Below are 22,009 nucleotides of genomic sequence, written 5' to 3'. Positions count from 1 at the left end.
TGGGTCATGAACTTTTTTCCTGATCCAAATCCTGAACAAAAAAATAGAATTTATCTTTAAAGGGTGAATTCAATGAAACAATTTCACATTTTGGTCCAAAACTCTGAGCTCCTTAACCTTGTCATACATGATTAGTCATATTCACTTGAGACTTGTTTAGAATTTTAAATGAGAAATGCCTTAAATTTATTCAAGTGCTGTTTTATTGCTCACCTATTTAAACACATTATTTTTTCAGTGTGGTTAGTAATTAATTCTGTTTTTTAATCTAGTTTTCATGCTTTAAAAACCCTTTGTTGAAACATACTGTGCAGTTTTAAAGATAAAAGGTCATGGAAACAAGCTTAGAAAAATTCTATACGTAAACCTTGACACAAACCAGATGTGAATTTTCATCAGGTTGGCACCAAGTATTTTTGCATATTTGAGAAACTAAACCGAATTTTAGGTTACTTGTGCTAATGCACTTTATTATTCAATTTAGAATTTTCATTTGTTTACATGTTATGTTAACAGGTTGCCTCAGAGATGGCCAACCTTATGAAGAAGGATCAGTAATTAAGGAAAACTGCAATTCCTGGTAATGAATTTAAGTGGCACACAACTGAATTCTACTGTCGGTGTATGTTTTCTTCAAATAAAAGGAATATTGTGAAATAAAACTGATATTTAAATACAGATAGAATCATATGTCCTAGGATATCACATATCTGTAGCTTTATATAAGCATGTTTCATTTTAATGAATGTTGAAACATCTAACCACAGATATGTCTTTGAATGCCATAGTTTGTTGTTCATGACAGTGGCCTTTATTATATAGCAGGCCTGCATTAAATTTACCTCTTAATTATAAGCATTCTACAGGCAAGATATGCTAGAGGCCAATCGTGTTTCTTTGATCACAGTAACAACATATAAAAACAGGCTGCCTTGAAATGATTATTCCACAGAAAGTTTTCGAATACAAATACACTGAATCTACTGTCTAAATTATCTTATGTTTTCAAAATTCATTGACTGTGTGGTCATTTCATTTATTAATTGCCTAGGGCAGAAGTTAAGAGTATATTGAGTGGTAGCTAATGCATGTATTATTATTTTATTTTTGTCAAGAATCAAATAGGCATGTGGCTATCATTAATCAAGAATATGTTTTATGCCTTAACAATGTACAATTCTGGTTACTCCTTTTATAAATGTACTCCATAAAGGGTAGGCCACTTTTGTGATTTTTGTATCTTTGCAGCACATGCTCAGGACAGCAATGGAAATGTTCCCAGCTTGTATGCCTTGTTCAACCAGAACTAATTGAACGTGTCAATAAAGGAGACTATGGGTGAGAAAAATCTTGCTTTCTAGACTTTGGCAGTCTCAATTACTTCTCAGGTTTCAAACAATGTATTTCTTATCATTTACTTCTAAAAATGGTCACTATTTCAAAAGAAAGAGTGGGAGAAAAATGGGAAGAGAAATAGAAAGACATGTAAGAGTGGAATGCACGTAGTTAGATCTTAAATAGTTAAAAATTAAAACGCACAAAGAAATATAGAACAGGGTCATAAATTGTCTAGGAAGGAGCAGTGTCATGGTGTGAATGAGGGGAGTAGAGGAAGCTTTGGTTTGGATAAGTATTTGGGTAAAATTAGGAAGAAGGCAAAACATTGATTTATTCTTATAAACCGTATCTCTCCCTCTGGTGCTGTCCTGACCCAGCCAATCAGCCTGGGAGAATCAGAACGTAAGAGGTCAATATTCAATCTTGATGATTCCCCAAATAACCAGTCATCTAGACAATTTCACTGACATGACCTCTGTAGCCAATTTCACTTATGGTTGAATCACAAGACAAGTTGAGCCATTTTACTTTGCTAATAGAGTAAACATAAGGCTCACTGATGCTTAAACATAGGAAATAATGGTTTGATGCTCTCTGAAAGATTAATAAATTAGGTGGCTTCTCTGTTTACATAGAGGGAATTATGATGTCATAATAACCAGTGTTAACACTGGTTTTCTTTACTCAGCTGGAAGGAAGAGAGATAGCTGGGTGGTATCCACCTCAGGATTTCTCCATTGCCATTGATCAAATCTCTATATTCCCTTAGTAACATTTTCCACATTCTGGAAAGGATTTCACATAAGAAGATCTATTATCAAGGAACTATAAAAATGATTAAATCCTGAAATACAATTTTAAAACTTAGAAGTATCAGTTTCCCCGAATGAGACGACAGGACAGATATTTCCCAACACAGTGATGACACTGAATTTCAACGTACCCCATATATCTTCTTGGAAGACATGAAATTTAGAAAGTTACAGTCTTTTTGACATTGTTACTCTTCAACCATGCTCAATTCCTGTGTGTGTGTGTGTGTGTGTGTGTGTGTACACGTGTTTAACCAATATTTTAGGTGATAATATGACATTTTAAGTATTTCTAGGGAAAATATAATTTTCTGTGGCTAAGTGATACTTAAATCACTAAAACAACATAAGAGTGTGTGTCATCATAAGAAATGATCTGAATCGGCTTCTTAAAATAATTCAAATGCTTGGCCTATTGAGCACATATTTCCAAGAAGACATCAGCAGCAGCCTGCCTTTCCACCATCACAGAACTCACCGGGAACCACAGTCAAAGGCAACGTGGAAAATACACATAAGATACAGAAGCTGGTAGGAAGAGAATTCTTTTTCTGTCTATCATTTGTTCACTGTGAGATAACTCGAGGACTAGTTACGAGGCATGGGCTTCCCTTTTGTAGCAAACACAGATGACCTTAAAAGGACACAAAGTGAAGTATAATTGGAGTGAAAGGACACATCCATTGCCCAAAGAAAAAAAGTTGATAAAAGAGACAAGCTATGAAGAAAAGGAGTGAAAGTAAAATTACTACCAGAGGAGAAAAAACGGCAGGGGGAGTCCTTGAATTTAAAAGCTTCTCTGGCACTTGGGTGGCTCAGTCTGTTAAGTGTCAGACTTCAGCTCAGGTCACGATCTCGCGGCTCGAGAGTTCAAGCCCCGCGTCGGGCTCTGTGCTCACAGCTCTGAGCCTGGAGCCTGCTTTGGATTCTGTGTCTCCCTCCTGTTCTCTACTCCTCCCCCACTCATGCTGTCCCTCTCTCTCAAAAATATATAAATATTTTTAAAAAATCAAATAAAAGTTCTGGCACTCAGATTTTTTTCTGTTCCTGATGTTCAAATTGTTTTCATGTGTGAAATGAGAATCCTATTATTCAACACTTACTAAGTGGTTTTCAAAATAGCCTACATGCAAATATATACTCTCTTTGCCTTAAAATACTTATTTTTTTCTCATCTTGGTGGTGTTTTAGATCCAAGTCTTTATTCATTCTACATAAGCTACTTGAGTGCGTACTTATTCCCTGTGTTATTTTTTCAATGCAATCAATTAATATTAGCAAAATGTGTTTCTTTTGGGGGTACTGCTAATGATACAAATAAATAATTTCTGTCTTACAAGGATTTACAGTCTAGCTGAGGAGTCAACATGTCATCAGTTTGTGAAAGGATTTCTAAAGATAGGGCCGTATGCAAGTGCCAAATTAGTACAGGTATAATAATCAGCAAGTTAGTGGAACAAAGGGAGATAGATAACTTTCAATTATCTGATGTAGTACAGCAAACCACTCCAGAATTTAACAGCTTAAAGCCATGAGTTTTTCACTTGTTCCCTTCAGGAACTTGGGACGGACTTAGCTGAGGCTCTTCTCCTGATCTCTGCCGCAGTTACTCGTATGTCTACAGGCATCTGGAGCCTCCACTGGGGCCCAGCTGTGGAAGATGGCCTCATTCCCCTGCCTGGTGGTTGGTGCTGGCTGTCGCTGGGCCTGTGTGTCTCCAGCAGGCTAGCCGTGGCCTCTCCACATAATGCCAGGGTTCAAACAGGGCATGAGGGGAAGCTGACTGCTTTTCAGGCCTAAGTTTGCAAGTTGTACAGAATCAACTCTCTTGCCTTCTGTTGGGCATAGCAAGTCCCTATGCCTGCCCATATTCAAATGTTGGGGAAATAGATCCACTTCTTGAAAAAAATCACAAATTATTTGTGACCCTTTATGATCTACCACATCTCTAAGCTTTTTTTTTTTATGAATTGAAAATTTAGTTTTTTGGATAAGTTGCCTTTGATTTTTCAATAGTTTCTCAAATCAACATACCCCAAACCAAAAGGATTTACCACTTCCACCTGTCCTTGGTGACTGGATTCCCCTCTGCCTTGTCATCCAAGCCAGAAAATCAGAAATTAGTTTGGTTCTTCTTTCCTCTTCACTGGCAGTCACTAGTCTCTCATAATATCTGCATTCATGGTTTCTTTAAGATATTTGTGTTCTCTGCCCCTCTGCTATATTCTAGTGCATTTATATTTTTTACATAGTTAAAAAAATTTTTAAGTATGTTAATTTTGAGAGAGCAAGAGAGAGAGTGTGAGTGGAGGAGAGGCAGAGAGAGAGAGTGAGAGAGAGAGGGAGAGAGAGAGAGAGAGAGAGAGAGAATCCCATGTAGGCTCCTTGCTATCAGCACAGAGCCCAGTGAGGCTCAAACCCATGAACCATGAGATCATGACCTGAGCCGAAATCAAGAGTTGGATGCTTCACCAACTGAGCCACCCAGGAACCCCTTAAGTGCAATTTTTTATCAGGCCTCATTTGAGATGACCTGATTTTTCTGTTTCAGTCTCATCAAACTGAAACCAATCCTTTATACTTTCATGGTTATCCCTCTAAGTCAAAGCTTTGATTCTGCTATTCACTTTTAAAAAAATCCTCAATGATACTCCATTGCTCGTAGAATATCATTATACTCCTTGACAAAAGTAACATTCTGGCCCAAATACTGCTTTACTACCTTATTTTTTACAATCTTTCCTGTTTCTGTCTCTCTAGGCCCTTCTATAGGTTTAACATTAAACATATCTGCTCTTTGCTAAATGTGCTACCCAGTTTCAAACCTGTATACTTTGCCTTTTTTTTTAAGAATAAATGTCCTCTTTGAAACCTGCTCATCAAACTCATTCTCATCCTTCCAGACCGAGCACGAAAGTCACTTTCTGTAAAAAAAAAAAAAAAAAAAAAAAAAAAAAAAAAAAAGCCAATTCCTTCAGGCAGAGTTGTATTTGAATCCTCTACTCTGATCATACCTTGGCATACTGCTAATAAATGACACATACTGAAGTCATTTCTATCGTTGCAGTCTTTTTAGGGTCTGAGCTCCTGGAGAGAAATTTACTTATTACTAAGCTCTAAGAGAGAATAAGATAAACTAAGAATGTTCAGTAAATGCTAAATTGGATTGAAGGAAAAGTTATGAGTCTAGATCAAAGAGGATGGAATAGAATAGTAGTCTTTTCACACTGTTTTGAGCATAATTCACAGGAAAAAGTACATTTAACTTTGTGATTTAATATGCATACATGCGCACATGCATACCTGTACAAACAAATGCTTTACATGCACACACTTACATATATAAAAATAGTACTTACCCTCACTCTGTGCAATAAACTAATATTTCCCATTATTTCTCCTGTATTCTATTTATTTTTTTAAATAATAATCCCTGCTCATGAAATTGAGTAATTAATTAAATGACCACAAATGTATCTGAATATTTGAAAACTACCAGTTGTAGGGCACCAAAAACATACTTTACTGATGTCATGGTTTTGTCTATGGCTGGTCCGAATGGTCTCTTAAATGTGGGGCAGTATCTAACATAGTCAAAGATTTCCTTTGGTGGTGGAGATTGCACTCTAAAATTGTGGCTTACCAAGTGTCCATCAACTAATGAATGGGCAAAAAAAAATGTGACACATATGTACAATGGAATACCACTCAGACATCAAAAGGAATGACATCTTGCCATTTGCAACAACGTGGGTGGAACTAGAGGGTATTATGCCAGGCAAAAATAAGTCAGAGAAAGACAAATATCATATGATTTCACTCATATGTGGAATTTAAGAGGCAAAACAGATGAACATATGGGGAGGGAGGAAAAAAAGAGAGAGGGAAACAAACCATAAAAGACTTTTAATGATAGAGAACAGAGGATTGATGGAGGGAGATGGGTGGGGGGATGGGCTAAATGGGCAATGGGTATTAAGGAGGGCACTTGCTGTGATGAGCACTGGGTGTTAAATGCAAGTAATGAATCACTAAATCCTACTCCTGAAACCAATATTATATTATATGTTAATGCACTAGAATCTAAATAAAAATTATAAAAAATAAAAAATAAATAAGCTTGTGGCTCACAGTTGCTTAAGGTTTTATTAACTAACAGATTTAAAAAAAGCATTCACTTGGTAGACATATTACTGAACATCAAGTTGTATTTTCCATCATGCATGATAGTATATCACATTATAAGCAATTTTGGTAATTAGCACAATAGGATTGAATTTAGTTTGATTTAAGTACTGAAAATATATTGTCCTCAAGTTGTAAATAATTCAAACAAGCAATGATTAAATTACTATCATCTTTCTCATCTCCTTTCATCTCTAAAGAAAGTTTTTGTTGAGGAGTGCCTGGATGGCTCAGTTGGTCAAGCAGCCAACTTTAGCTCAGGTCCTGACTCATAGTTAATGAGTTTGGCCCCGCGTTGGGCTCTGTGCCGACAGCTCAGAGCCTAGAGCCTGCTTTGGATTCTGTGCCTCCCTCTCTTTCTCTGTCCTTCCCCTGCTCATGCTGTCTCTTGCTCTCTCAAAAAATAAAATAAGAAAATAAAATAAAATAAAATGACCCTTAAAAAATAAATTTTTTTGTTGAATTTAAATTTCAATGTTAGATTTTGAAAACAAAGCTTCTTTTCCTATAAAAGGGCACAAACATTGTCTCTAAAAAAATAAGTACTTTTTGCTATTTAATTTCATATCATTTGAATTTATATCATCATTAATAATAACGAAGATTATTGAGCACTTACACAAATTAATTCTTTAATATATGATAGAATATTTCTGTATTTAAATAAAATATTTAATAAAATTAATAAGCACTGAAGTATGTTTTTAAGCATAATTATTTTATCCTCAATTTTTCATGGATACTTCCTTTTACATGGTCAAATTATTTTTAAATATGTATAAAACAATTACCTTGTTTAATCTATAAGTACATTTCTGTACATCCAAGCTTCTTTGTTTATTTTAATGTTTATTTATTTATTTTGAGAGAGAGGGGGTGGAGACCAAGAGAGAGGAAGAGAGAATCCTAAGCAGGCTTCATGGTACCAGCACAGATCTTGATCTGATCCCATGAACAGCGAAATCATGACCTGAGCTGAAATCAAGATTTAGACACCTTACCAACTGAGCCACACAGGCACCCTTCAGGTTTCTTCCTAAAATTCATTTTATGACATTTAAATGAAACTGTATGTATTGGTTTTTGCCACTTAATCCCATATGATATGTAAAGATTCATATTCTTAAATTTAGTGTATATTGATATAGCTTTAGGTTCCTCATCTAAGTCATGAAAATCTATTGAAATAGACATAATTTAAGAAATGCCTCATATGTTTTACTATAAGAGAAAGCAATAATGCATTCTTTATATAAAGGATATCTAGCTTACAGTAATAGTTCTGATGTTATGTAATTTCAGAAATATAAGCAAACATGTATTTATAAAAGTGATATTACATTACCTGTACCAATTTTTCTCTTTCATTTGGAATGCAGATGGACAGCCCAGAACTACAGCCAATTCTGGGGAATGACTTTAGAAGAAGGTTTCAAGTATCGTCTTGGCACCCTGCCACCTAGTCCCATGCTTCTGAGTATGAATGAAGTGACAGTAAGTGTTCTCTGTTTGATTCAAATATATATGTGTTTGTACAGGCATGTTTGCATGTGCATTTGAAGATTTTTTAAATAACTAAAATCATGAATTTTGAGCTTTCAGAGTTAAATTTTGTCATAAAAATAGAAAATCTTTACCAAAATGGTTGTCACCTTCCTCAGAAGTTTCGTGTGAACTCTGAACATTCACCAATGTCTAATAGAGAAAGTCTCCTGCCTTTAACAATGATCGTGTATTCATTTGCACACTAATGATTTCATAGAATTTCATATTTCAGATTATTAGTCATTAAGTGACCCAGTGCTCAAGCAAGGCATTAGTTGTCCATATTTTTCTTTTTTTCAGTAAACACAGATATCTTTTGAATTCATCAAAACAGAGTTCTGCTGTCTTGGGGCTAGCCATTATCACATGAGGCTAAGGTAAATGGCAGTAACTGCAGACATGTATGTTATGGTAATTTGTAAAGGTGCATCCTCAAAATTTCCCCTACAGGAGCACCTTCAAATTTTGCCAGATGACCTCACAAACTCCTTCGTGAAATTGCTGCGTTTCCTACACTCTTACACTTTGCACTATTGTATTGGCTTTCCCCTTCGTTTTTAAGAGACGTTGTCATCTGATAATAGGTATCTTATATAAGAGGCTTCTAGGTCTCCAGGGTCACAGACCCCTAACTCGTAGAACTGCAGATCGACCACCAGATGTGTGTTGTGTGGAGCACACATACTTTCCAGCTGAGATGTTGACTGTATTCAAGGGCCTGTACGACTGCCCTGGGCTGAGAGGTGCTCCTAAGTGGCTGGAGGCTTCAGTGCAGTGCAGGCTTCAGGTCCTGGCTGCCTGGAAGCTCTGTGTCTCCGGAGTGAGCAGGGCTGTTGTTTGCCATTGGATGAGGTGTAAATCCACAGGTTTCTCATGAAGCATTTAATGTACTTTGCTTTCAAGAGATGTGGTCCCCTGAGTTCCTATACCAATTCAAATTCCACAAATGGGTTCTACTAAATTATAACCAACATCAGAAAAGATCAAAATAGCCACCATGTATTGAGTAGTCGTGTGTTAAACGCTCTTATAAACACTATCATACGTTATCTCCTCTAATTTCCTCAGCAGCTTGATGAGGTGGGTACTATGATTATCTACATTTTAAAGACAAGAAAAGTGAGATTGAGGGAGGTTAAGTCACACTGAGATTGGAAGAAGTGAAAAGCCACCACAGAATTACTTAAATTGCAGAGACAGGCCATCTTAAAATATCTGGGCCCCCAAATTGTCCCTTAACGTTCCAGTAGAATCAGTTAGCTTTGGACAGCTCAGGTTCAAAATAACAAAAAGCAGAGCTAACTTGATGAAATGATCAGCTGTAGAGATACTTTTGGATCTTTCCTAGAATGAGTAAGATACAAAATCTTTAGAGATGTGGCTCAGATTCATGGTTTTTAGTGACCTAATTCTATGATCAGTTGGAAGTGTTATTTATTTTTTTTTCTGGCTGCTTTTTTTTTTTTAATTTATCACCATCTGGGGAAAAAAAAGAGGCAGTATTATTCAAGAAAGAATAAATTCATTCCTTTTATAAGGATTGTTTTATCGCTTGCTTTTATTAAGGGCTCCAGTCAGTCAAATACTCATTTGGGTGTCTATATACATTTTCTCTGTATTATTTCTAACATTTCCTTTTTAAGATTTAATTTTTGCAACTTGGAATATTTTATATTCTAGACATGAGTTGTGTTCCTTTCCCAAGTTGCCACTCACCACAGTATAGAAAAGGAAATCTAATTCTAATTCATTTATTAGTTGCTGGGGATTTGTTTGCATAAAAATCATTGTGGAGATATTTACATGAAAAATCTTAATGATTAGTACTTTGGGAGAATTAAAATTGCCCAATGCTCTGAATTAATGGAACACAGTTGCCAGCTTATTCCAGGAAAGCAATAAGGAAAATCTGGCTGATCTGTAAGAGTTCCATTACCCACTCATGATGTAAGGTAAGGAAATAGCTTCTTATTTCTAGGGTGTAGTAGCTTGAGGACTGAGGGCCTTTCAAAAAGTTTCCAAGTGTTGGAGGTGTCCTAATATATGGATATGGAAGAAAATCAGAAATATAACAAGTACTTCTAGGAAGTGAACTGAGTTGAATTGGTTGCTGCAGAAAGAGCTACAAAACATGTCGATTCTCAGTCTGGTGACTACCTAGAAAATACCTCAAGACATCAACCTGCCTCTGAGTACAATGAATTGAATTTTTTTCTTTGTGGATATGCTTCTGGATAACTTCCCCCCCCCCCCCACTACCTTTCCCAGATATATATTTTTTAATATCATTTTCAACATAGGATGATCTATGGGTAGAGCTAGAGTAGGCAGTTGCCAATAGTGCAAATGATTTTAGTAAGAAACTCCACTGCATCCCCACTCCCAAAACTTCCTTTCCTTGACAGTTTTACCTGAATGAGAGTTAGGGTTTATAAAATTCTTTTTCCAGGGTGGAACAGATGAGCAATGAGTCATTCCTGGTTTCTGGGAAGGCTCTTCTGTTCCCTGGCTGGATTCCTGGTTTCATTCCTTGGTTTAATCCACTATTCCCATAATGTGTCTGCTGAGCGCGAGTTAGAGAAATGCCAGTAGGCATTGTGCAGAGTGTTCCATGATCACATAAATATGCAAAATTTGTTTAATCTATAGGAGCTTATTCAATTCAAATGAATATTTGTAGAGTGTGGTTAGTAACAATGAAGAATAAAAAGATGTTGAGAGTGTAGGATTGGAAAAAGTTAGCTTCAGGGTTTTAGGGAGCCCTTCCTGGATGGCAATCTTAAGTGAGGACAGACAGAAGAAAACATAAACTTACTGTTTTCTCTGGGTACAGTCAGAGTAGATGGGAGGAAGTGAAAAAGGGAAAGAAAGAAGGCAGTTTAGACCATACAACTCCTTGGCGTTGAGAAAGACTCACTTCACCCACATTAGAATTAATTATGTTTGATGTCAGGTCAACAAAAGCTGGCTGGTGAATGCATGCATATTTTTATTTTTTTTTCTTGATGTTTTTCTTAGATTGGTATTGTTCAAAGCAATACCTTGATGGAACAGTTCTGTTCATAATGGTTCTACACTAAAAATTTTATGAACGATTAGATGAATCAACAATTCTCTGGCAGTCCATTGAAGCTGTGTATGTTGTATGAATAGAATCACAATGTGACTGATTGGAAGCTGGCCATCAGAAAGCTCCCCACAAGAACTTCAAATTCTGCCCATTGAGTCTTTTGTCTCCTTGTAGTATAAAGCAGGCTGTGACACAGCTTGACCCTTATTTCAATATTTCTTGACATTTATTCCATGGACCACCAATCTTCCAAGATTGGGAGTAAAGATGTACCATCTGGTGGCATTTGGGTGGCTCAGATGGTTAAGCATCTGACTCTTTTTTTTTTTTTTTTTAATTTTTAATGCTTATTTATTTTTGAGAGAGAGAGAGAGGAGAGAGAGAGAGAGAGAGAGAGAGAGAGAGAGAGAGAGAGAGACAGAGTGCGAGTGGGGAAGGGGCAGAGAGAGAAGGAGGCACAGATTCTGAAGCAGGCTCCAGGCTGTCAGCCCAGAGTTCGATGTGGGGCTTGAACTCACAAACCGTGAGATTGTGACCTGAGCCCAAGTCAGACATTTAACCAACTGAACCACCCAGGCGCCCCAAGCATCTGACTTGATCTCAGCTCAGGTCATGATCTGGTGGTTTGTGAGTTCCATCCCTGCACTGTCAGTGCAGAGCCTGCTTGGGATTCTCTCTCTGCCCCTCCCCACCTCTTTCTCTCTCAAAATAAATAAATAAACTTTAAAACAATAAGTTAAAAGATGTCCCATCTGTGGTCAAATAAATTTGTGAAATTGTGCATTATATTTTCCTTCTGAAAATTCACACTAGAGCAGAAGTACATTTAGGGATAAATTAGAACTTTCTCAGTGTCTCAGAAAGCAAACAATGGAAACAACCAGCTATTATGACTATATGCAAAGCTGGCAATGGCTGAGGTCCTTTTGAGCCAGCAGAAACATCACTATTGAAGTCTGTTAATAGGCACGAGTAAGCCAGTGTGTTTACCCATGTGGGCACCATTCCATACACCAAACATGATGAACATGAGCTTTGGAGCCAGTGTACTTGGGTCTCAATCTGGCTCCTTCACTTATTGTCTCCATTTTCTCCTCTTTGAAATAATGACAGCAGTACTACCTTGCTCATAACAGTTGTAAGAAGCCATGAATTCTGAAAGAGAAGTAGTTATTATATACTATATTGCATATATAACAGAAATGTTATTCTATACTGTATAAAGTTGTTCTTTCTCCTTTAGTTTAACCATGGGAGAAGAGTAGGGTCAATTTCATAAGAAAAAGTTATCCAAAACTTCATCACTTGGAGATTTTTATTTCATAAAGAAAAGGTGTAGTTCTGGAAATATTGGTCCTATTGGAGTTTACATATTTCTGGTGAACCTGAAAATTTTTCTACTATGCTCCTAAATCAAATCAAATCAAGTCAAATTAAATCTAATCTAATCTGATATGATCTAATCATCAGCTTTGTACCTGATTGTTTTTCTAGACATAATGTCCAAGTGCTTTTGAATTTGGGAGATAACTTCAAGAAGCTTCATTGCATTATATTCTATTATAAATATTACAAATATTTTGATTTAAAAATAGTATTTTCAGACAGAAATGGGGAAATTGAGAGTTCATTTGTATACTTGGCATAGTTCAAAAAAATTTTAAATAGTTTTGTTGTTGTTGATTCCCCAGGGAGAACAATAAAGTTAACCAAGTTATGATAGATGTTTTAAAAATTTTTTTGTGAACCTTATACCTTACTAGTATAACATCTTTTCTCAGTCATTCAATATAAATGATTTTGGTGTATTTTAGTTGGTATTAATAATAAAGGAAAAACGATGTCTTTCTCTATGGTTTGTTGGAAGTTAAAAGTAAAATAATATTTTATATAGTAACTTTTAAAGCCACCAATCACTGAAATGAGAAATGAAAATTTACTTAATCATCTGGATACCTGACCATTCTAGCTAAAACACAGTATTAACTGACTGGATTTATTTCTCTAAGTGATTCGTTATAACAGGAGGAATTTGTTTTTTCCTGTCTGAAATATATTCAACAACAGCAAGTACTGGAGGGATGAGAATTACCTTTGCAAAAAAATCAAAGTGAATATAATGAAGTGTAGCTTTTAACCCTTCATAGGCTATAGAAATTTTTTATTTCATTAAAAATAATCTACTTGATTCCAGAAGTGTTTGTCACCTGTGTGAACAGAAACCTCTGTAGAAAATGAAACACTATCTAGAAACATGAAGAACAGAGTTACATGTTTTTGTTCTTTCCATAATTTTAAACAAAAATGAACATTTGCCCCATAAAAATGATGGTTAGCTCCCACATACATGAATATAGGCAAATGGCATCAGGCTTGAATAATAACTGTAAAATGCAGGTGTCAGTGATGCTGCATAAGAGGGGCACGGCCAGATATCTATCTGGTGGAGTCTGTTTACATGTATATTTTCCTCAGTTCATCTCAGAATCGTCTCATCTATGTAGGTAAAGAGCCTGGGACAGATTAGGATGCCAGTTCTTGCTGTCTCCAAATTAAGAGTTTTAAAATTCAAAGAGCACCAAAGCATGTGCTTATGTCTCCTTCCTTTCCCTCCGTCTCAGAATGGAACCCCACAGCCTTCGAGAAACTTTAGAAGATACGCATACTGCCTCCCTCCTTATTCAGCTGAACTTGTGGTAGAATGAGTGTCTTATCTCTCAAGTCAGTTTTTGAGTTTTTAGTTCTCAGTTTTATTTTTCTGTGCTAGTTACAATCTGGTGTGTAACACTGTGATATAATTGAATGTGACTCGAACAACACTGGGAGGCTGAATTGATCACTGCAAGGCAGCTCTCCAAAAAGAAATGTGAAAATTTATTTCTCCCTCCTTGTGAATAAATATTTGGTGCTGTCACAAGAGTAGATTCCTGAGGCGATCTGGTGTGTTGGTAGAGCAAGCACCTGCTCTCTGGGTTACCCTCAAACCTGGGTTATCTAGTCCATTCTGTGCTTCTTCCCAGAGCACGTTCTTTGCTCTGCTTCACAAGCAAAATGATGTGAAATGAAATGAAATAAGATAAAATACTTTGCATTGGGTCATGGGCATTTAAAATCATGCATGTTATTTCCATTTCCTAGAGTCTCACAGCACTTAGGTAGCTTGTAAAAAAAAAAGTAATGAGAAAAAAATCTATTTAATTTTCAAAACCGGTGTTTCTCAGAACTGTTAGATTAACCAACTCCTTCTTTTATAATTATCTATTACAATTCCCCAGAATTAGTGTTCTAAGAAACTCATTTTAGGAAGTATCATAGTTCATCAATTTCTAGATGCTTATTTTCTTCACTTTTTTTGCACCTCTGAAATTGGGATGCTTCTTACATTTGATAATGTCCTGGCTTCAGTGAAATATGGGACTGTTGTGGCAACTTTAATGTCTGTTATGTGTGCTATTATAATTATGATTAAACTCATCTGAGAATGACAAATATTCAAAAGGATAGTGGCTTAAATATCATGGAAATTGACCTATCACCAGCAAATCTGGAAATGGGTGGTCTTCCTCTAGAATTGCACTCCATGGTGTTGGATACCCAGGCTTCTTCTTTCTTGTTCTGTTTTCCAGAGTGTTTCTATCCAAGGCCATGTAATCATTCAAGAAGGCTTCTCCATGTCTAATTTCTGCTAGCAGGAAAATAAAAAAGATCAATAAAAAGAAGTAAAAGTGAAGTATCATTTATCTCTGAAAGAAAATTCTCAGAAACTGCCGATGACTCTTAGGCTTATATCCCATAAGGACAGAACTTAGTAAGGGGACATGCCCTTACTAGAAGCCAACGGGGGCTAGGGAAGGCAGTCATTTTTGTGACCTGCACGTGATGAGCTAAAACTGTTATTTCTTTTTCTTTTTTAAAAATTTTTAATGTTTATTTTTGAGAGAGAGAGAGAGACAGAGAGAGAGAGCAAGCATGAGCAGGGGAAGGGCAGAGAGAGAGGGAGGCACAGAATCCGAAGCAGGCTCCAGGCTCTGAGATGTCAGCACAGAGCCCCGATGTGAAGCTTGAACCCACAGATGTGAGATCATGACCTGAACCAAAGTTGGACGCTTAACCGACTGAACCACTCAGGCACCTCTAAAGTTGTTATTTCTCTGAATGAAGGGAATCCTATGGAAAGGGGGAGGATTGGAGAATTAGCACTACCTCCATAGTGTTATCATGGAATACTGATATTTATAAGTAGATCACTAAATAAATTACCGTATAAATAGAAACTAGAGAAATATCCAAGCTAATTCTTCCAGAGTTAAAGGACTGATGACAAATATTGCTAAAGTTGAAAAATTCATTTTGCTGTTAGCAACCAGAAAATTTGCCTATCCTCTCCAACATCAAATAGTTTAGAGGAAATTTCTTGGTATTCATGGCCTTGGATTGTGAAGGTCAGAACAAAATGATATTCTCTGTTGCCTTCTTTTGATTCTCAGATCACTCTGATTATCCAAATTTAAGTGGAGGAAAGTGCAGCCAGAAATAGAGGCAGTAACTCACATAGTGGATATTGTAGAGATATGGGCTCCTAGTAAGAATGTCCAGAATGTCTAGAATTTGACTAGAGTGTTCTCAAGCTGGTCTGTGATTATGTTTGCATTACTCTTTCAGAGATTTTGATTCAGTTAAATGCAGGAAATACTATAAAAAATTCTCCAGTGTTCACCATTGCATTTGACTTTTGTATTTGTTCACAAGATCTTTAATTTTTAACTTTAAATAGAAATATTGAAGCAGGGAGACCGTTCAAATTTAACTTCAAATTTGACTAATGTTAATTTAAAAAATAGCTATATTATGACCGAAACTTTTTCATCATTACAGTTAAAAAATTTAAAAATGCCCACTTGCAAAAGTGTAAATATTTTTAAAAATAAATTTCTATCTTATTTAAGCCACTGTCACTTTGAAATTTCTGTCACTCACAGCTGATAGTCTTGCTTTTTTTGCTTTATTAAGCATCCTTTAACAAAAAAATTAGCATTTGTTAAAGCTCAACCTCTATTATCAATTCCTAAAAGTTATTATTCTCTGATGCCTACCTTAGTTTATAAGCCCTTAAAAACACTTTTACATTACAGACATGCAATAATCATGGAATAATGGGATAAAAAATTTGCTTTTTGCTTATTACATCAGATTAGCTGATATCATAAGGCAAATAAAATTGTAAGATAGTATTTGCCTGTTGATCTTCAAAGCCTACTGGCTTATTCTTTGGAAAAGCAATAGTAAATAAGTGATAAATTTCTGAAAGATCCAATAGGTGAGCTTTATGAATTGGATCTGGCTTAGTGGGTTGGTAAATATGTTTTCAATAAAAATGTCATTTTGCTTGTTATTTCTCTATTGCCTTATTTTATTGAGGAAGATTGACAATTAGTATTATCTTAAAATTTTATTCAAATCCAAGGTAGTTAACATAGAGTGTAATAATGGTTTCAGGAGCAGATTTAGTGATTCATCACTTACATATGACATCCAGTGCTCATCCTAACAAGTGCCCCCCCTTAATGTCCATCACCTATTTAGCCCATCCCCCCACCCAGCACCCTCCTGCACCCCTCGGTTTGTTCTCTGTATTTGTGAGTCTCTTCTGGCTTGACTCCTTCTCTGTTTTTATCTTATTTTTCCTTCCCTTACCCTATGTTCATCTGTTTTGTTTCTTTTCTTTTTAAAATTTTTTTTAATGTTTGTTTATTTATTTTGAGTGAGAGAGAGAGAGAGAGAGAGAGCGCAAGCAGGGGTGGGGCAGAGAGAAAGTGGCGGGGAGAGACTCCCAAGCAGGCTCAATGCTGTCAGCACAGAGCCTGGCATGGATCTTGAACTCCAAACCATGAGAGCATGACCTGAACTGAAACCAAGAATTGGACGCTTAATGGACTGAGCCACCCAGGCACCCATATTCATCTATTTTGTTTCTTAAATTCCACGTATGAGTGAAATCATGTGATATTTATCTTTCTCTGACTTATCTTGCTTATTATAATACATTCTAGTTCCATTCATGTTGTTGCAAATGGCAAGATTTCATTCTTTTTGATCGCCAACTAGTAGTCCATTGTATGTGTATGTATATATATATGTATATACAGTATACACACACACACACACACACACACACACACACACACCCCGTACACCCCGTATCTTCTTTATTCATTCATCAGTCAATAGACATTTGGGCTCTTTCCATACTTTGGCTATTTTTGATAGTGCTGCTATAAACATCGGAGTGAATGTGCCTCTTCAAATATGCATTTTTGTATCCTTTGGATAAATACCAAGTAGTGCAATTGCTGGGTCATAGGGTGGTTTTATTTTTAATTTTTTGAGGAACCTCCATATTGTTCTCCAGAGTGGCTGTACCAGTTTGCATTCCCACCAGGAGTGAAAAAGTGTTCCCCTTTCTCTGCATCCTTGCCAACACTTGTTCGTTTCCCAAGTTGTTAATTTTAGCCATCCTACAGGTATGAGGTAGCATCTCATTGTGGTTTTGATTTGTATTTCCCTGATGATGAGTGATGTTGTATTTCCCTGATAATGAGTGATGAGATGATGAGCATCTTTTCATGTGTCTGTTAGCCATCTAGATGTCTTCTTTGGAAAAGTGTCTGTTCATGTCTTTTGCCCATTTTTTCACTGAATTATTTGGTTTTTTGGGGATATTGAGTTTGATAAGTTCTGTACAGATTTTGGATATTAACCCTTTATCTGATATGTCATTTGAAAATATCTTCCCCCATTCCTTTGGTTGCCTTTTAGTTTTGTTGATTGTTTCCTTTACTGTGCAGAAGGTTTTGTCTTGCAGAAGATTTGTCCCAATAGTTCATTTTTGCTTTTGTTTCTCTTGCCTCTGGAGACATGTCTAGTAAGAAGTTGCTGTGGCCTAGGTCAAAGAGGTTGTTACCTGTTTTCTTCTTTAGGATTTGATGGTTTTCTGTCTCACACTTAAGTCTCTCATTTATTTTGAGTTTATTTTTGTGTATGGTGTAAGAAAGTGGTCCAGGTTCATTCTTATGCATGTCACTGTCCAGTTTTCCCAACACCATTTGCTGAAGAGACTGTCTTTTTCCCATTGGATATTCTTTCCTGCTTTGTCAAAGATTAGTTGACCATATGTTTGTGGCTCCATTTCTGGTTTTTCTATTCTGTTCCATTGATATGTTTGTCTGTTTTTGTGCAAGTACCATACTGTCTGAATAATTACAGCTTTGTAATACAGTTTGAAGTCCAGATTGTGATGCTTCCAGGTTTGGTTCTTTTTTTCAACATTACTTTGCCCATTTGGAGTCTTTTCTGATTCCATACAAATTTTTAGAATTGTTTTTTCTAGTTCTGTGAAGAATGCTGGTGTTGCATTGAATGTATAGATTGCTTTGGTTGTATAGACACTTTAACAATATTTGTTCTTCCTATCTATGAGCATTGAATTCTTTCCCATTTCTTTGTGTCTTCTTCAGATTCTTTCATGAGCTTTCTATTGTTTTCAGGGTACAGATCTTTTATCTCTTTGGTTACTTTATTGCTAGGTATTTTATGGTTTTTGGTACAATTGTAAATTGGATTGATTTCTTGATTTTCTCCTGCTTCATTACCGATATGTAGAAATGCAACCAATTTCTGTACATTGATTTTGTATCCGGTGACTTTGCTGAATTCATGTATCAGTTCTAGCAGTTTTTTGGTGGAGTCTTTTGGGTTTTCCATGTTGAGTATCATGTCATCTGTGAAGAGTGAAAGTGTAATTTCTTCCTCTATGATATGGATGCCTTTTCTTTCTTTTTGTTGTCTGATTGCTGAGGCTAGGACTTCCAACAATATGTTGAGCAACAGTGGTGAGAGTGAACATCGCTGTCGTGTTCCTGACCTATCAGGAAGCTCATAGTATTTGCCCATTGAGGAGGATATTAGCTGAAGGTCTTTTGTATATGGCCTTTCTGATCTTGAGGTTTATTCCTTCTATCCCTAACTTCTTGAGGATTTTTACAAAGAAAGGATGCTGTATTTTGTCAAATGCTTTTTCTGCTTCTGTTGAAAAAGAAGCAGAAAGAAGCATTAATTCTTTTATTAATGTGATGTATCATGTTGATTGATTTGTTGATATTGAATCACCTTTGCAGCCCAGGAATAAATCCCACTTGATTGTGGTGAATAATTCTTTTAATGTATTGTTGGATTTTATTTGCTAGTATCTTGGTAAGAATTTTTGCAAATATGTGCATGAGGGAAATTGGTCTGTAATTCTCCTTTTTAGTGGAGTCTTTGACTGGTTTTGGAATCAAAGTAATGCCTGTCTCATAGAATGACTTTGGAAGTTTTCCTTCCTTTTATATTTTTTGGAACAGTTTCAAATGAATAGATATTAACTCTTCTTAAAATGTTTGGTAGAATTCCCCTGGAAAGCTATCAAACCCTGAACTCTTGTTTGGTGGGAGATTTTTGATTACTGGTTCAATTTCTTTACTGGTTATGTGTCTCTTCACATTTTCTACTTCTTCCTATTTCAATTTTAGTAGTTTATATGTTTCTAGGAATTTGTCCATTTCTTCCAGATTGCCCAATTTGTTGTCATATTATTGTTTATAATAGTTTCTTATTATTGTTTGTATTTCTTTGGTGTTGGTTGTGATCTCTCCCCTTTCATTTGTGATTTAATTTATTTGGGTCCTTTCCTTTTCCTTTTTGACCAGTCTGGCTAGGGGTTTATCAATTTTGTTAATTCCTTCAATGAACAAGCTCCTGTTTTATGGATGTGTCCTACTGTTTTTTTCTTTTATTTGATTTCGATATCATTGATTTCTGTTCTAATCATTATGTCCCTTCTTCTTCTGGTTTTGGGCTTTATTTGTTGTTCTTTTCCCGGCTCCATTAGGTGTAACATTAGATTGTGTATTTGAGACCTTTATTCCTTCTTTAGGAAGGCCTAGATTGCTATATACTTCCCTCCTATGACTGCCTTTGCTTCACACCAGAGGTTTCGGACTGCTGTGTTCTTGTTTTCATTGGCTTCCATGTACTTTTTAATTTCTTCTTTAATTTCTTGGCTAACCTATTCATTCTTTAGTAGGATGTCTTTAATCTCCAAGTATTTATGGTCTTTCCAATTTTTTTTTGCTTGTGGTTGATTTCAAGTTTCATAGCATTATGGTCTGAAAATACGCATGGTACGATATTGATCTTTTTTGTACTTGTTGAGGGCTGATTTGTGACCCAGTATGTGATCTATTCTGGAGAATGTTTCATGTGCACTTGAGAAAAATGTGCATTCTGCTGCTTTAGGATGGAATGTTCTAAATATATCTGTTAAGTCCATCTGGTCCAGTGTGTCATTCAAAGACATTATATCTTTGTTGATTTTCTGCCTAGATGATCTGTTTGTTGTAGTAAGTGGGGTATTGAAGTCCCCTACTATTATGGTATTAATGTCAATGAGTTTCTTTATGTTTGTGATTAATTGATTTATATATTTGCATGCTATCAAGTTGGGTGCATAAATATTTACAATTGTTAGATCTTCTTGGTGGATAGACCTCTTAATTATGATATAATGCCCTTCTTCATCTTTTATTACAGTCTTTATTCTAAAATCTAGTTTTTCTGATATAAGTATGGCTACTCCAGCTTTCTTTTGACATCCGTTAGCATGATAGATGGCTCTGCATCCCCTTACTTTCAATCTGCAGGTGTCTTTATGTCTAAAATGAGTCTTTTGCAGGCAGCATACAGATAGGTTGTGGTTTTTTTGTTTTTTGTCATTGTTGTCGTTTTTGTTTTTTTTTTATCCATCCTGATACTCTATGTCTTTTGATTGGAACATTTAGTGCATTTACATTCAGAGTGATTATTCAAAGATATGAATTTAGTGCCATTGTGTCACCTGTAGAGTTGGTTCTCTGGTCCTTTCTAGTCTTCTGGTCTTTGTCTTGTTTTGTTTTTCTCCATTCAAAGAGTTCCCCTTAAAATTTCTTGCAGGGCTAGTTTAGTGGTCATGAACTTCTTTAATTTTTGTTTGGGAAACTCTATCTTTCCTTCTATTCTGAATGACAGCCTTGTTGGATAAAGAATTCTTGGCTGCATATTTTTCTGATTCAGCACATTGAATACATCCTGCCACTCCTTTCTGGCCTGCCAAGTTTCTGTGGATAGGTCTGCTGCAAACCTTATCTGTCTTCCCTTGTAGGTTGAGGACTTTTTTCCCTTGCTGCCTTTGTAATTCTTTCCTTGTCTGTGTATTTTGTGGATTTGATTATGATATGCCTTGATGATGGTTAGTTTTTGTTGAATCTAATGGGAGTTCTCTGTGCTCCTTGGATTTTGATGTCTGTACCCTTTTCCTGATTAGGAAAGTTTCCAGCTATAGTTTGCTCATGTAAACCTTTTCCCCCTTTTTCTCTCTCTGTCTTCTCTGGGACTCCTATGATTCAAATGCTATTCATTTTTAATAAGTCACTGTGTTCTCTAAGTCTTGTATATTGATCTTTTTCCTTTGTTTCCCTCTTTTCTGCTTCATTATTTTCCATAATTTCATCTTCTATATCACTGACTAACTGCTCTATTTTGCCATCCTCGCTGTCATGGCATCCATTAGAGATTGAATCTTGGTTACAGCATGTTTAATTTTGGCATGACTAGCTTGTAGTTCTTTTATCTCCAAAGAAAGGGATTCTCTGGTGTCATCTATGCTTTTTTTAACTCCAGCTAGTACTCTTATAATCGTGGTTTTAAATTCCAATTCAGACTTCTTACTTATATCAGTATTGATTAAATACATGGCTGTCATTTCTTCCTGTTCTTTCTTTTTTTTTTTAATGTTTATTTATTTTTGATAGAGAGATAGAAATGGGGGGATGGGCAGAGAGAGAGGGAGAATTTGAAGCAGGCTCCAGTCTCTGAACAATCAGCATGGAGCCTGGCACAGGGCTCAAACCCACAATCTGCAAGATCATGACCTGAGCTGAAGTTGGATGCTTAACCAACTCAGCCACCCAGATGCCCCCTTCCTGTT

At 36.1% G+C, this 22,009-nt stretch overlaps 1 protein-coding gene across 1 annotated transcript in view; it reads left to right on the top strand.

Moving 5' to 3' along the window:
- TINAG (tubulointerstitial nephritis antigen) overlaps positions 1-22,009 on the top strand; it is an 83,598-nt gene that overhangs the window by 4,901 nt on the left and 56,688 nt on the right. Inside the window, exons 2-4 of the mRNA XM_019457449.2 lie at positions 517-580; positions 1,249-1,338; positions 7,715-7,829. Of these exons, the coding sequence (XP_019312994.1) occupies positions 517-580; positions 1,249-1,338; positions 7,715-7,829 (269 nt within the window). The remainder of the gene's footprint in view (positions 1-516; positions 581-1,248; positions 1,339-7,714; positions 7,830-22,009) is intronic.

The sequence above is a fragment of the Panthera pardus genome, unplaced genomic scaffold (genome assembly GCF_024362965.1).
Source record: "Panthera pardus isolate Hobbes unplaced genomic scaffold, ASM2436296v1 HiC_scaffold_17, whole genome shotgun sequence".
NCBI lineage: Eukaryota > Metazoa > Chordata > Mammalia > Carnivora > Felidae > Panthera > Panthera pardus.
Note: the sequence above shows the minus strand (reverse complement) of the source record. Positions and strands in the feature narration are given on the sequence as shown.